The sequence below is a fragment of the Elephantulus edwardii genome, unplaced genomic scaffold (genome assembly GCF_000299155.1).
Source record: "Elephantulus edwardii isolate Elephantulus edwardi_28Jun2011 unplaced genomic scaffold, EleEdw1.0 scaffold00044, whole genome shotgun sequence".
Classification (NCBI taxonomy): Eukaryota; Metazoa; Chordata; class Mammalia; order Macroscelidea; family Macroscelididae; genus Elephantulus; species Elephantulus edwardii.
In genome coordinates, this window is record NW_006399794.1 from 14,227,691 (window position 1) to 14,243,134 (window position 15,444).

The window sequence follows — 15,444 nt, forward strand, 5'->3', positions numbered from 1 at the left end:
TAGCTCCTCTTCTTGAAAAGCAAAAGCAAAACTCCTTCATTGGTACATAATCCCCCTGCACACCCCCACCCCTACCCCGAGTATACCAACCCTCATTCCAGACTCTTATGATAATCATAATGCCCTAAAATATATTACTTTAAAACTATTCTCTCCCTCATCGGCTTCAATAGCATAACCCTTTCTACTGGGGCTGCTCCACGCACTAACAGCTTGAGCTGGCTTCCTCTCTCAAATTGTGGGCTCCCGGCAAGAGGGTTCTCTTTCCTCTCAAAATATGTATTTCCTTCTCAGTCTGTTGCCTGTTTAAGCCAGTTCTTTCCTCTGACCTGAGATTCGCTAAGATCCACTAGACCTTCTTCATCAGACTAGAGGCTTGCCCAGGACAGAGTTGGGATCACTCTGATCCTCACCATTCTGGTAAAACCTCAGGCTCATCCACGCCTTCATGCTTTCCTCCTACTAGAATAGCCTTCTCAGCATCTGCCCTCAATGGCCTAAAATTAAACTTCATGTTCTAAAGGGTCTGTGTTACCCCAGTCCCAGTGCAGAATGTGGTAGAGATGATCAGGGATGTCTGCTGTATGTCTCACCTGTACCCCCTACTCTATCCCCTGAAGGGCCCTGACTTTGCCTTGAGTGGCCAGCCCCTCACTTCCAGCCCCAGATGAAAAGGTTCTAGAATCCCCATAATCTGGCTTCTTAGCAGCTTCTCTAAATTCCCTGCCCCTGCCTAGTTCATCTAATCATCCAACACTCACTCTCAGAAATGTGTGAGACTCAAGATGGCACCCACCCTGCCCGGGGCCTCAGGACTGTCACAGTGATTCCGTCATGTTTCCCTTCTGACACCAACTGTCTTCCAGCCCCTGGGGACAGCTTCATAATCAACAACCAGAGGCCACAGCTCCTGCTGGACACCTCTTTGCCCTGCAATCCTCATCACTGAAGATCTTTCTAAGGCCTTTGGGCCAGCATGGGACTGAAAACAATAGGTGTTCAATGTTGATTGAATGGTACAAATGCTCCCACAAGCAGGATGCTGGCCAAGTCCAAATCCTATGGATCCCACACTCTGCCTGCCTCAGCTAGCCCTGAGTAAGGTCTGCCTTCTCCCCTTGTCTGCATTTCTTCAATCCCACCCAGCAGCTTACTGAACTCCACACCATCAGGACCTGCAACTCAGACTTATGACTCCAGGATCTCTATCCACACCCTGCACATCCCATTCCTGTGCTTCTGACCGAGCTCGGGCCTACTTGCTTGCCCTCAAAGGCCGCTTCTTCCATTTTAGCAGCATTGTTGTGCATACTTTTCTCACCTTCTTGTTCCTTCCCATCTGTATGATATGGCATAAACTGCCAGACCAAGTCAACAACAACAACAACTAAGACTCTGGATGCTGTTCCCTGAATGATTCTTAGACTGGTCAGTAACTCTAAAGATTCTTAGTCTATCCCAACCCTCCACTGCCCTCTCTAACTTGTGTCCACTGCATTGATGATACTCTGTGGGTAAGTTTGTCTGTCTCAGAGCTCAACTACCCCAGACATAAAGTCAGAACAAGGTAACAAAGGTAACCTAAACTTCATGAAGTGAGAAAAGAGAAGGCAAACTGGACTTGGGCCTCAATATGATTTTAAATAGGTCTAAGTATGTGACGGCAAGTTAATGCTAGTCTATGCTTCAGGCACCAATAGCTACAAGAGTCTACAGCTCCCATAACCCCAGTCTCTAGAACTGAAAAACTATTCAGCCCTTACACTTCTCCCTGTGGCTTCTTCCTCCCTGTGTCCATGATGCCCCAACTACCTCACTGGGCTAATACCTCCCTCAGCACCCACTCACGCCATTACCCTGGCACAACCCTGCACAGTCAGCTCCATTTACACACACACACATGCTCCTCTCCACTCAGACTCACAATTCTCCTCCAAGCTTATTGAAGGCACAGGCCAAAGCCACGACCTGGTCAGTGGCCCGGCTGATGACAGGGACACAGAGCATGGCCTGCACCTCACAGCCCAGGACATTTTGCAGCTGTTTCACATCCTCCTACAGACAGAAAGCAAGATAGAGTTGACTCAGAACAAAGGGAAGAATGTTCTTCCAAGTCCATCCCTCTACCACCTTCCACAGCTGGCAGCTCTGAGGGACTTGGGCAGGTGTTCAAATGCAGTGACATGAGGTTAGTATGGTGGCAAATCCTGTGGTCTTCTTTCACTCCTAGGCCACTCTGTTCCAGAGCTCTGGCTTTGGGGGCTGGCCAGTGGACTCCCCTCCCCACAGTTCAGTAGAGTGTGGCTCACGGAAGTAAGGTCCTTCAGTTGAATGGACTTCTTGTCTTCCACGACCTGGCCCAGGCTTCCCAGCTAGAAAATGGGGAGAGGCTGAGTCAGAGCCCATAGAGGATTTTATCCCTCCACCCTTCCAAATACCAAAGCCTCAACACTCTCTTCAACCAGTCCAAATGGCTGATGAAGCCAATGGGGTTGACTTTAGGGTTCAAATAGAGAAAGCAGGAGTCTGTCCTTGACCAGTATCCCCCCACAGAAGACTCTGAGTTCTTTCTCTAACTAGGACAGACTCCAAGGATTCTCAGTGATCTCCACATATAAGTTTCAAATTCAGGAAGAGCCCACCATAAATGAACTGGTCCCAAGTAAGCATAACTGGTCTAATACGTTTCTGCAGAGCCTAAGAGATTTCTCCCTGTGGATTCTGATGGGCCCACAGACTATGACAGCCTATCAACTCTTGCAATATATATAAGTACATCCTCAAATCCAGAAAATCTTATCACATTTCAAAAGCATCTATTGAATCCCAATCCCTCCATGCAGACTCCACAAGTGTCTGTTGCTGTTAGCTGCCTCAGACTTCTGGCAACCTCATGCACTTTGGGACTGGACCCCTGTCATCCATAGTTTTCATTGGTTGGTTTCTTGGAAATAGATTGCCAAGCCTTTCTTCCTAGTCTGGAAGCACCTCCCTCCAAAACTTGTATAGCAACACAGTATGAGTAAGGCCTTGTGGGGAGAATCTGTCCCCCCCACCTCCATGAGTGCCTGTCCCTGAAGATCTCAACGCCCCTGACTCACCGGAAAGCTAATCTCTTCCTCCAGCACTTTATCTCCGATGACCTGAAGGGCAGAGGGGCAAAGAGCAGGGATGCAATCAAAAGAGGGGAAGACAGAATTTTCCCCTAAGAGATCCCTAGTTCTTAGTCCCTCCTGGTCCTCCCACAGTTCTGGGCACCTCACCTTGCAGGAAAGTTGGAGGTTGTCCTCGGACACTAGCAGGAGGCAGCACCGGGATGCCTGGGTCTCCTGCTGCAGCTGAGAGGAGAGGACAGGGAGAGTGACTGATCACGGATCTGGTACCACCGAACCTGTGAGGATAACCTAACCTAGACATCTCACCCGTGTCTAACCTGTGGAAACAGAGTCCTCAGAGTCTATCCACTCTGAGCTCCTTCAGGTATATGAAGAAGAGTATACAGGAGGTGCTTTGGGACTTGTGAGTGTGGACTTAACATACAGTGCTCCCTGGAGGGGAATAGGGTGGGTCGACGGGTGGGTGGGAAGGGCTCAGGGACTCACGTATTGGAGAACTTTGAGCTGCAGGGAAGAAGCATCCAGGTCGTAGAGTTCCCCTGAAAAGGCCAAGAGTGGATCAGAAAGTCAGCTCTGTCCTCTTCCCAAACCTAGTCCCTCAGGCCACATCCAGTCCACAGGCCTCACACCTACCCATGGCCCCACCTCTGCCCACAGGCCACGCCCCATATGCCACAGGCCACGCCCCACACCTATAGGCCACTCCCATCCACCGCTGGCTCCACTCCTAGATTCCACCGTCATTCTAAATGCCCTCTTACAAGTGCTCTCTCACCTGCGTCCCACCCCATCTGTCAGACGGGAGTCCCTCAGGATCCTCCCATATCCATAACCCCCAACTCTAGGATCAACCAGGGCACTCCCTGGACACCGTCCAGGTCCCTGCTCTCACCACACAGTTGGAGAATCTTCCGATCCTGGTCAGTGTATGCAACTCGGCTGCTCTGGACAGCACTAGTCTGGTTTGCTGCCCCTTCCTCTGGAGGATTCTGGGCCTCAACCCGGCCTGCAGTGGGCTCGCGCTGTCTCAGGGCTTGCACCCTCCGCAGGGCTACCAGGGTCTGGATGGGGCAAACTGTCAGTGGGCCAGTTGCCCCACACTCTCCCCCTCAACACTTGGTGCCTTTTCCTGTGTCTGCAGTGCCCCTCACACCACTCCCAAATTCATCCCTGAGGGGTCTGCCCCATCAGTGCCTCCTGAGGGCTCCAGGCTCCCACTGCCTCTGGACTCACCCTCTGGTCCGTGAACAGGTAAGCATAGCATCTATCTCTACTCCCTAAGCCCCAGACTTCTAAACAAGGCTAGGATCATATTTCTCTGTCTCCAGCACACAGGAAGCATCAATAACAAAATGAACAAAAAGCCCATCACTGCCTTGGGGGTGGTTCCAATGAGTGGTGACTTTCCATTTCTAAGGCAATACATATTTACTGGAGGAGACCATCATTCTCCCTTGAAGAGCGGTGGACTCAAACTGCCAACCATTTGGTTAGCAGCTCAATATGTAACACTTAACACACTCTGCCCCTCCAGAGCCTTAGGGAAAGTCAGTAAGTCCTTGCAACATCATTGACGTAGATGCAGCTAACTCCCTTTAATATTTACAAGTTACTTGATTAGTCATCTCACCACATCCCTAGGGAGGTCAGGGTTACCATCATTATTCCCATTTATTAATGAGGATCAGAGAGGTGAGATGACTTGCTCAAGATTGCACAGCACACAGGTAGCAGAGCTGGAATTGGGACCCAGGTCTGCCCAACTCCCTGGTCAGAGCATCTTCCCAATAACTATGATGAAGAAGGTCTTCATTCAAACCACACCCTCAATCCTGCCCACTCCCCATCCCCACTTACGTGCTTCTCCACAGCCTGCAGGCTCCATTCCTCACTGTCACTCAGCTGGCCACAGTGCACCTGAAGAGATGGGGGAGGGGGAGCAGCTATGAACCCCCTCCAGCTTCTGTCAAAGTACCCCTCCATGTCTATTACACACTTGTCCTCACCAACACATACGTGCTCTAGCCTGTGAACCTCAAGTATAGGCCCACTTTCTGACTAAGCAGAGAGGTCCAGGTAAATCCCTTCCTCCAGGAAGTCTTCTAGGACTGATTTCATAAAAGTGGAACTTATCTTCTGATACCTGCCTTTTCAGTCATTAGCACAAACCACCAGGGTGCTGCCAGGTTTTCAACAAATGTATGTGGGCAGGGTGGTGGAGGAGCAGGGAGCATGACCTTAGACCTCTCTCTCTGAACCTATCGAGCTCTTCAAGTCTTGAGTTTGGAATTAATGGCAATGGATATGATATCCTAGATCCATCCTTTCTGAGTTAGGGTTTGAGTAACTCATAAGTCTAGAGAAAGAGAAGAAGCCCAACATTTGTGATGCATCTGCTATGCCTGAAGACGAGGAGGATGATCTTGCATATCCCTCTTACCACCCTCCTCAAGGAAGCTTCTACCTTGCAGACAAGCCAAGACCCAGAAAGACTGAATGATGAGTCCAAGGTCACATAACAAAAAAGCAGCAGAGTTGGGACAACACTGCTCACTCCTTTCCTTTTTCTGTAACACCTTATCCGTCTCCAGACATGCTTGCACTCAACCACCATATATCATCCTTGTCTCTGAGTTCCCCAAGCCAGTCACTAGGAGTCCCTCAGTTCATCCGTCACACCTTATGAAGCACCTCCCTCCCCCTGGGCTTGGGAGCTCAGTAAGAACATGAGGGAGAGGAAGGGAGTAGTGGCAATCTGAGGGCCCACTGCAAAGACCTGCCAACAAGGCTGTCCACCTGCATCACCTACTTCCAGCGCCTCCTCAGAGCTTCTCACCACCTGCAGGGCTCCCCACAGTGCTCATGCTGAGCCCCTCCGCTTCCCACTCAGCAGCCCCTGCCCACCTCTGCTCTGAATCCCCTGTCAGGAGCAAATGAAAAGGAGGAGACCAACAGGTTCTCAGGAAGCTTATGGTCTGACTGGGGCAGGATGGGAGAGACACAGTGAGAGAAGGGGTATGTGGAGGAAAGGGAGGGTGGGCTGGCTGGTTGGGACCCTAAAGACTGCGGGGCCCTGATGTGATGGTATTTGAGAGACTTCCCAAATTAGACACTGAAGCCTGGCGAGGACAAGTAGAGGTTGAAGAGGCGGTTACTGCAGGTGGGAGGCTGTCATGGGCAGTAAGAGGAGAAGAGGGAGATAAAGACTCAGCAGGGGTGAGGTCCATGATGCATACAACGAAGGGCCTTGAGTGCCAAGCTAAGGAAGTTAATTTAGCCTGATGGTCCTGGGCAGCCATGGCAGACTTTAGCATTCACAGGCCATGTCTATAGTTGGCGTGGCAAATTGGAGGAAGCAGGAAGACTTGGAGAACAGCTAGACCAAGACTGTATTGAAAGAGAAGTCCTGGATGAAGTTGAGTTTGTGGTTCCTGAAGGGCAGAGTCTCAGAATAGGCAGAAGGAGGGTTCATTTGCATACTTTTCATAAACATGGTAGCATTTTGCTCTTGGAGGATGAGGAGGAAACCTTTTGTTGTTTCTTGCACCTAGCGCCATCTCAGGAAAAGGGAATTTTGAGTCCTTCTAGGCTATGGAGTCAATCAGATTCTGGGCTACCAAATCAGCCAGGTCCAGGAAAAGAGGACAGAGACTGAGGAGATCCTCAGAAAGACAGAGGAAAGGAGGGGGTCATGGAGACCTCCTCCACCGCAATCACATCCTCCCAGGCTCCTTCATCCCACATCAGTGGCATTTGCACAAACACACATGCATATGCATAAGAAGACCCTCAGATCTATCCAACACACATACGTCCACACTTGCTCTCCATGCAACTGGTGGATTCAAACCTCCTGCTTTTGGACTGGCAGCATAACTTCTTACCACCAGAGCTCCAATGCTTAAATTCTGTGTGTGTGCGCGCGTGTCTCTGTCTTGCGCCTCTCTCTCTCTCTCTCTCCCTCTTTCCCTCGGCCTCTCTCTCCCTCTCTGCTTCTTTCCCTCTCTCCCTTTCTCACTCTCTGTCTCTCTGACAGAGCACTGTCACAAAGACCTTACAGTGCCTATATCCACCTACATCTATAGATCCATACTTGTAACATTGGAAAGTTGAGCTCACACGCCCACAAGTCATGCATATAGTTGTCCCTCCCTCAATACTCAATCATTTCAACACACATACAGCTTCTTGTTCACCAACAAGAACACTCAGCTTGCTAATTTGGCGTCAGGGTGTCCAAGAGCCAGTGGGAGCAAGCAGCAGTGGGCACTGGGACAGTAGAGGGGACTAAAAGCCCAGCATCCTCCAAGTTTTTTGGTTTTTATTTATTTTTGACATGGCTAATTGCATAGTGGCCTGTTCTTGTGCAAGGAACTGGTGTGGCCAGTGCAGCTGGGGGAAGGGTGGGCACAGATCAGGCATCAAATTCCAGAGACCAAGCATAGCCTGCTTCTCAAAGGGACTTATTATGCCAGCACTGAAGAACGGAGTGAAAGACTCTCCACACAAAGGATTTGCAATTAGGGCACACTGAGCTGGGAACTGCAGAGGCCCAGAGCTGAGCCGCAAAGCCTTGAACCTGCCCTGCATCATCCTCAGAGAGCCCACTTCTGACCACACCCTGGACCCACACTGTGGCTCCTTGCAAGGTCACCCCGTGCTAGTTCTTGCCATACTTTACAATTCTCTTTATTCGGTGCACTGTCACCACATCACCAGACTGGATGACCTGTGAAAAGAAGGTCTCGAACCACGTAGTACCTAGCACACAGTGTTTGGCACACAGTGGGTGCCCAAGAAATTTTTTTCAGGGTAGATGGAAGGATGAACTGATGACTACCAAGAGCTGAGGCTCAGAGGAGGACATGAAGGCTTCTTATTGTCACTGCTGTTGAGAAAAGAATTGGAGATTCAGATATCTCTAAAGATCTGCCCTTGAGCACCCCCTTTACCCTCTCCACCTCTGCCCTCAGGGTCTGGCAGCAGCTGGGAGGCCAGGGATTATTGATGTTGCCTCTGAGGGTCCGGAGTCCCTGTGGTTAAGGGACTCTAGAGTGGGGCAGCAGGACAGGATCTGTTAGAAGTGAATGAATTTGAGGTGGGGTGAGGAGGGAACCCTGGGGAAATGCTTTTCTACAAGAGCCGGAAAGAACAAGCTGAAGGAGAGTTGTTGTTGTTGTTATGTGCTGTTGAGTCACCTGTGACTCATAGTGACCCCTTGTACAAAAGTCCTAAACCCTGTTCTATCCTGTGCCAGTCTCACTGTCTCTGACACACCCACAACCATTACCCCAGTCACTGAATCAATCCACTTCATAGAGGGTCTTCCTCTCCTGAGCTGTCCCTCCACCCTCCCACGCATGATGTCCCTCTCCAAGGACTGGTCCCTCTTTGCAACTGTGAATCATACAAACATCTTTCAAGCGCTCTCCACTTCTCAGGGAATTGGAGAGGGTGAAGGATTGGAGAGCTGTTGGCGCCCTCTCCCGGGAAACAAAGGCCCCAAAGCATCGTCCTTACTTGCATGTTCCCTTCACTTCCGTTTAACCTGATCACATCCTCTCCCCAACGCATCACTGCTCTTTCCACCTGCCTTGATTCATACTGTTTCTCTCTGCCTGGAATATCCTTTCTTTCTCTGTTGGTCTCCTACCCATTCATGTCTCAGTGCTGTAGTTGTGTGCCGTTGAGTTGGAACCAACTCATGTCTGACCCTCCAGTGGGCTTTCAGAGGCTGTTGCATGGGAGGAGATTGTCTATTTTTCTCTTGCAGAGCACCTGGTGGAATTGTACCACCTGCCTTTGGGTTGACAGCACAACTTCTTACCCACCAGGCCACAAAAGCTCCTACCCTGCTCCAAAGCCCCACTCCAATGCCGTCTCTCCTGTGATGCCCTCCCTCCCTGATGCTTTAGTCTTGGCTCCCAGAGCACCAGGAGGCACTACTGATCTCATCTGGCTTTTGGAGGTTTGAGGGCACCTCTGTCTTCCCCAGACTGAGAGACTCTAGAAGATAGTCTGACTCCTTTCTCTGCCAAGCAACCAGCCCAGTGCATGCCCCCGAGCAGAAGTTTTCAAAGATCATTTGAATATAACACACTGGCTTGTTCTTCACACCTCAGTTCCTGGTCCAACCAAGGTGAGCCTCAGTTACAGTAGCCATGTTCGTAAGGTGACCAACCTGCCAATGGACTTCCCCTGACAGGAGACGTCTGCCCAGGCCCTCACAGCATCTGCCCAAACCCTCAAAGCCTCCAGCTCTGGGGTAGATCAAGGAACAGAGGAGGGAGGGAGCGCCTCGCTGAGAACTCTGCCAACATCAGATCAACAGAGACAGAACCTGGGGGGAGGGGAGCATCTGATGGGGGAAAACCAAGAAGGGACAAGGCACCCTCCATCAGGCAGATAGATGGGGGAGGCAGGGGCCAAGTACCCCAGCCCGCCCCTCCTTTCCCTGCCCTCCCTCTCCCCCATCTGCAGCTCAGGAAAGGTCAGGTGCCTGAGAAACCTTTAATTCCATTTTAATGAGTCTAGGAGGAGTCCCCTGGGAGCACCAATGCCTGTTCATTTATGTCTGTGCCTGAAGCTCATCCCTTGTTGGGGTCGCAGTCTCCTCAGTGGAAACTGTTGTTTTTGTTATTAGGTTCCATCGAGTCAGTACTGACCCACAGTGACCCTACAACAGAATGCCCAGCCCTGCACTGTCCTCACAGTCCTTGTTCTATTTGTCCCACTGCGGTGGCCTCTGTGCCAGCCCGTCTTGTTGGGGGTCTTCTTCTTTCTCACTGACCCTTTACTTCACCCAGACATAACGTCGAAGAAGGGCTAATGGAAGCAGGCCACCACTAATGGTTAGCTGAGAGTGCCAACCCCTTCATTTCTAGGATGAGCTAAGGATTTGGGGTCCACCATCACCATAACGGGGCAGTGGTGCTTCAGTGCTAGATTTCTACCCTTTGCTGTGAGAGACCTGAGTGCAGTTCTGAGTCAGTGTACCCAATATATGGTCACCACCGCATTGTCTGTTAGTCAGTGGAGAACTGTGTAATGATAAGGTCCTTAACAAGTTTCATCGGTGCTTCTAGACTAAGATGAGGAAGAAAGGCCTGGACACCTGTTTCTGAAATTCAGCCAGTGAAAACGCTGTAGATCATAACTGTCCAGTGTCCCAACCAATCACAGGGATGGCACAAGAGTGAATAGCATTTCTTTACACAGTGCTTGGGACTGGCATGGGTCAGGGCTGAATCCATGGCAACTAACACAGTCTCTGTACTGGTGTAGATAGGAAGAACAGCGGGTCCCAGTCCACTTCAAGGCATGGTCATCCTCAGTAAACTCAAAATAAAAAATTCCCTGCTACTGAGGTGGAACCGACTCATAGCGAACTCTCTAGAGGGTTTTCAGATGCTGTAAGTTGCACAGAAGGAGATTGCCCATCCTTCTCCCAAGGAACAGCTGGTGGTTTCGAACCACTTGTCTTTGGGTTGGCAGTAAGCTTCCTATCACTAGGTCACCAGAGTTCTCTCACTCCCAACCAGTGGAGCAGAAACCCACTGGTGGAAGCAGGGAGCACTGACCTGGGTTCACTGCCCAGCTCCACCTTTCAAAGTGCACCTTATTCCTTGCTTGAGCTTCCTGTCATGCATCATTTGCTCTTAGAAGCCTGTCCTTGTTGCCTGGTTTCTGTTCCAGCTTCATTCCTAAAGCTGGTTGGAACTCGATGGCCTTCCATGTGGTCCTGCCCTCTGGGCATCCTCAAGACCCTTAGCTCCAGCCACCCAAATCTCTGCCTTGATTTTCCACATGCTTTCTAGGTATGGTGGCCTCGTGGTAAGAAGCTACACTGCAGTCCCGAAGAGACGCTGTTCAAATCAACCAGTTGCTCCACAGGAGGATGGACACTCTCTTCCTGTGTGATTAACTGCCTCTGAAAACCCGCTGGAGGGTCAGCTATGGGTCGGTTCCAACTCAGTGATACACAACAACAACATGTCCCCCTAGGCATGCTAGTCCTTGGAAAAAGTGCTCATCCTGGAAAGGTGGAGGGTCAGTGAAAGACAGGATAACCCTCAATGAGATGACACAGTGACAGTAACGAAGGGCTTGAGGATGGTGCAGAATAGGACAAGGTTCCGGATCTGTTGTTCATAGAGTCACTGCGAGTCATAGACGACTTGACAATGCATGTTCCTCAACATGTTCAACGACAGCATGTTTCCCCGGTACCTCCTCAGAGCCTCTCTGTCCCTCCTCTGTACTTGTGCCCTCTCTGGATACTACTCCCTCCACCAAGCCCCACACCCATCTAGGAGAATCTCAAAGGGGAGGAAGATCAAGGCTGAGCATTCACTGTTTCAAGGGGACTGAGGGCCCTGCCATGTCACTGACCAGACCAACAATTTCATTTTTCCCCCTCAAGGTAGGTAGGGATTGATGCCTGGCATATGGAAGAAACCTCAGACTTTTTTCCCATTTCTGACACTCTAACAGCTTGCTGCTTATCCATTCTCTCTCATAAACACACACACTCTCTCTCTCTCTCTCTCTCTCTCTCTCACACACACACACACACACACACACACACACACACACACACATACACACACAACAAGCACCACCCATAGCTTCCCCTCTTGCTCTTCCCCACCCCCCATCCCATCCCGGAAACACCTGGACAGGCTCTTACCAAGATGACAGCAGCCACAGCCCCGGCCTCCTTGTCCACCAGCGGTATTACCAGCACTGAGGGGAGAGGGCAATGAGGAGGTCCTGCGGGGCCAGCGAGGCTCAGAGATACTGAGCCAGACCCAGGGAGGGAGACAAAGACGCAGACACAGAGGCTGGGACAGAGGCACAGAGAGACCCAGAAAGACAGAGAGAGGAGTCCTGAGGCAGCAACAAAACAACCACAGCAACAACCCCTGTGTAGAGGAAGGCCCCCAGCACTGGCAAACTTTCTTCTGATCCTCCCAGCAGCCCTGGGAAGAAGGGAGGGAGGTAAGCCTGAGTACCCCTATTCTACAGATCAGGAAGCTGAGGTCCATAAAGGGGAAGTGACTTGCCCAAGATCACACAGCAAGTCAGGTCTCCTGACTCCCAGTCTTGTGCATTTTCCACATCGACACAGAGGACAGAGACCTAGAGAGACTGAGACATGAGGCAGAGAGACATGGCGGACACGGGGCATGGTGAAGAAGAGAGAGCACACAGAGACAATGACAGAGAGCAAGACAACAGCTAGACCCAGCTAGAAATAGGCATAAGCACATGGTAGACGAGGCTGCTAGCCACAGAGTCCTGGTATGTACTAAGTCCTTAACATGCGTGTTTATTTGATCCTCCTTGCAGCATCCCTTCAAGGGAGGTGCTAATATCCCCATTTTATTGGTCAGGAAATTGAGACTCAGAGAGGTTAGCACAATAGAAAGATAATAGAAAGATGGAAGAATTACCAGAGAACATGGAACAAGAGAAAAAAGGAGACAGAGAGCTGGACATAGGAAGAAGGCAGACAGACATGACCTGCGGGCCAGGGGCACAGTCCCTCCCTGTCCCTACCAAGCTCCCAGCCCTTACCTTGGGTGTCAGGGGCCAGCGGAGCCACCAGCTTGGCCAAGGGTTTCCCTGGCAGGTCGGAGGGGCCCAGCCCATTGCAGCCCAGCCGTTTCTGGGAGATCACAGCCTCTCTGAAAAGAAGATACGACCCCACCTGTCAGCTCCTGAATTGAAGAACTGGCTCCAGACTGAGGGGATGCACAGCAGGATGGACCCTGCACACCTGGGAAGGTCTGGGCAAGTTCATTTGCTGCAGAGTAGACAGAGGAGCAGGTGGTCATGGAGGGCAAAGGGCAGCAGACGAGCTGTTACTAGAACAGCCACAAGGTGGCGCTGGTCCCTGACTGGCTGCTCAGTGAGCACTGCAACTTCATCTCCCTAACAGTGGTCACAAGTAAACACACACACCCACACACACACACACACACACACACACGCACCTACCACCATCCCCTAGCTCCAAGGAACCTCTCTTCCTGGGAACCCTAAAGAAGAAATTTGTTCTCCGGCTTTTACCTCCTCAGTTCATGACCTCAGTGACTCTCCAGTCCCCATTCTTGTGAACTCCAGATCTCAGAAACCAAAGGTCTCATAGAAGCCTCCCCAGATGTCACTGAGGTGTCACAAAGTCATCCCAGGCCACTCTGCATTTATTGCCTCCAGCACCCCAAAGCAGCATAGCCCTCCATGGAGTCCTTTCCAGCTTGTCCCTCAACTGCCCTAGGTGCCCCTCTATTCCACATTGCCCTTCCCCAATGGGCTGAGCCACCACCAGGGTATCGCTCATCCTGCCTCCTGCCTCAATTAGTTAAGCCTGTCTTTCATGCCAAAGCAATAGCAAAAGCAAGTTCTCTAGTCTAAAAACTTCATTGGGAAAAAAAAATATCCTTATGGGAGCATCCTGTTTAAGAGGATTGGCTCTTTTTCCTTCAAGTACATATTCAGGGCCCTTCTGGGCCCAGTTCTGTACTGAGAGTTGAAGATGAATTGCATCGATGCAAGACTCAAGGAGGAAATCCATGCCCCGCTGCCACCTTATAGCAGACCACTGAGTGGAGGGGTTTGCAGGGTCCACAGGACAGCACCAGCCTGCCTTCTGTGTCATCAGTCACTGTTCTGTGGACAGAGGAGGTGCTAGTCAGGGCTAGGTCAACCTTAATGGGGTCTAGATCTCCCAGCCAAGTGTTGAGGCTTTTAAAGACCCTCATCCCCAGGGAGTCATCACATCTTGGCACCTTACTTCATGACCAGCAGTGTGGATTGAATTGTGTTCCCCAAAATATAATACATGTATGTAATTATATAATGCAGAAACTGTCTAATGATTCTCCATGATCTGATAAAGCAAACAGTTGTGGAAAGATTAAGAGTAGGATACAACACCCCTTAATCCCATCACAGCCCAGATCTGATTTGAGGGATTTCCCTAGGGTGTGGCCTGTAACACTTTTTTTTCTTTAACACCTTTTATCTCAAAAGAGGTTAATCAAGCTGAGTAAAAGCACCTCAATGCAGACAAAGGGGAGTGCATCCTTTTGGACTCAGCTTCCTGAACTGGGAAGCGCCTTGACACCAGTGAAAGCCAAGACGCGTGGAGATCTCCAAGGAACACGGGGCCTACAGATGCTGAAGGAAACAAGCGGCTTCCTCAGAACTGAGTGGCACTTCTCCTTGAACTGGTACCCTCAACTGGATGTTTGACCTTTGAAATTGTAACAGAATATGGTTGTTTGTGAAAGCCATCCACCTGTGGTAACTCTGTTATTGCAGCACTGTTGTTATCGGTACCATAGAGTACCATAGGACCAATCCATAGCTGACCCTCCTGTGGGTTTTCAGAGGCAGTTAATCTCCCAGGAGGAGACTGCCCATCCTTCTCCCATGGAGCCTCAAACCTTCTCTTGTGGTGACCTCAAACCTCATACCTTCGGGATTACAGTGCAGCTTCTGGCCACTGGGCTACCAGAGCTCACACAATTGCAGCCCTAGATAACTAAAACAACCAGACTCCTCAAGCCCTGCCACATCCACAGCCCTGGCCAAAGGTGTACCAGGCCACACCTACCTCTGTACCTGCACTCATTCTCCTGCCCCAGCCCCTTTCCTCCTCAACCCCACCCTCCCAAGATGCTGCTCCCTGAAGGCTTCAAAACTTCCACAGGTTGCAAAGGAGAGGGGTGCGCTGAGGCCAAGCATCCTCCATCTAGGTAGTATGGATGCTTTGTCTATTCTTTCTGATGGTTCTCCCCTCAATTCAGAGGCCCCTCTCCACCTTCTCTCCTTGTCTCATTTTCCTGTCCAGTGTCGACCTTCCAGGCTGGTGCTTTGAAGGGTGGGGCTCCCCACCCAGGGCCACCTGTCCAGGATGAAGGCTAATAATTCAGGCCCACGTGCCTGGGTGGTCACGATCTGCCCAATGAAGATAAAGCCAGATGGGCAGAGAGCAGAGAGAGGAAGGGGTGCGGATTTTATGACAGTTTTGTCCATTTAACAACTATTTGTTTAGTGGGGAAAGGGTGGAGAAAAGAGCTGTCTGTAGTAGGGGTGATGGCCTGGAAGGAGCTAAGTGCACAGGCCTCCATTGTGGTCTCTGAGCCCCTGCAGCCTTTTCTCAGGAGACCTCATTCCCTGTACTAAGTCACACCTTTATCCATTGAGCCTCCACCTCTTCACAGAGCTCCAACCTTCACCAGGCCCTCATCCCCCTCATCGGGCCCTCATCCCCCTCACCAGGCCCTCATCCCCCTCACCGGGCCCTCATCCCCCTCAC

At 50.8% G+C, this 15,444-nt stretch overlaps 1 protein-coding gene across 1 annotated transcript in view; it reads right to left on the reverse strand.

Moving 5' to 3' along the window:
* PDE2A (phosphodiesterase 2A, cGMP-stimulated) overlaps window positions 1-15,444 on the reverse strand; it is a 109,942-nt gene that overhangs the window by 10,065 nt on the left and 84,433 nt on the right. Inside the window, exons 5-13 of the mRNA XM_006885551.1 lie at window positions 12,696-12,805; window positions 11,806-11,861; window positions 4,974-5,033; window positions 4,009-4,177; window positions 3,603-3,655; window positions 3,264-3,338; window positions 3,102-3,143; window positions 2,310-2,372; window positions 1,925-2,055 (exon numbers count right to left, since the gene is read on the reverse strand). Coding sequence (XP_006885613.1) covers window positions 1,925-2,055; window positions 2,310-2,372; window positions 3,102-3,143; window positions 3,264-3,338; window positions 3,603-3,655; window positions 4,009-4,177; window positions 4,974-5,033; window positions 11,806-11,861; window positions 12,696-12,805 — 759 coding nt within the window. The remainder of the gene's footprint in view (window positions 1-1,924; window positions 2,056-2,309; window positions 2,373-3,101; window positions 3,144-3,263; window positions 3,339-3,602; window positions 3,656-4,008; window positions 4,178-4,973; window positions 5,034-11,805; window positions 11,862-12,695; window positions 12,806-15,444) is intronic.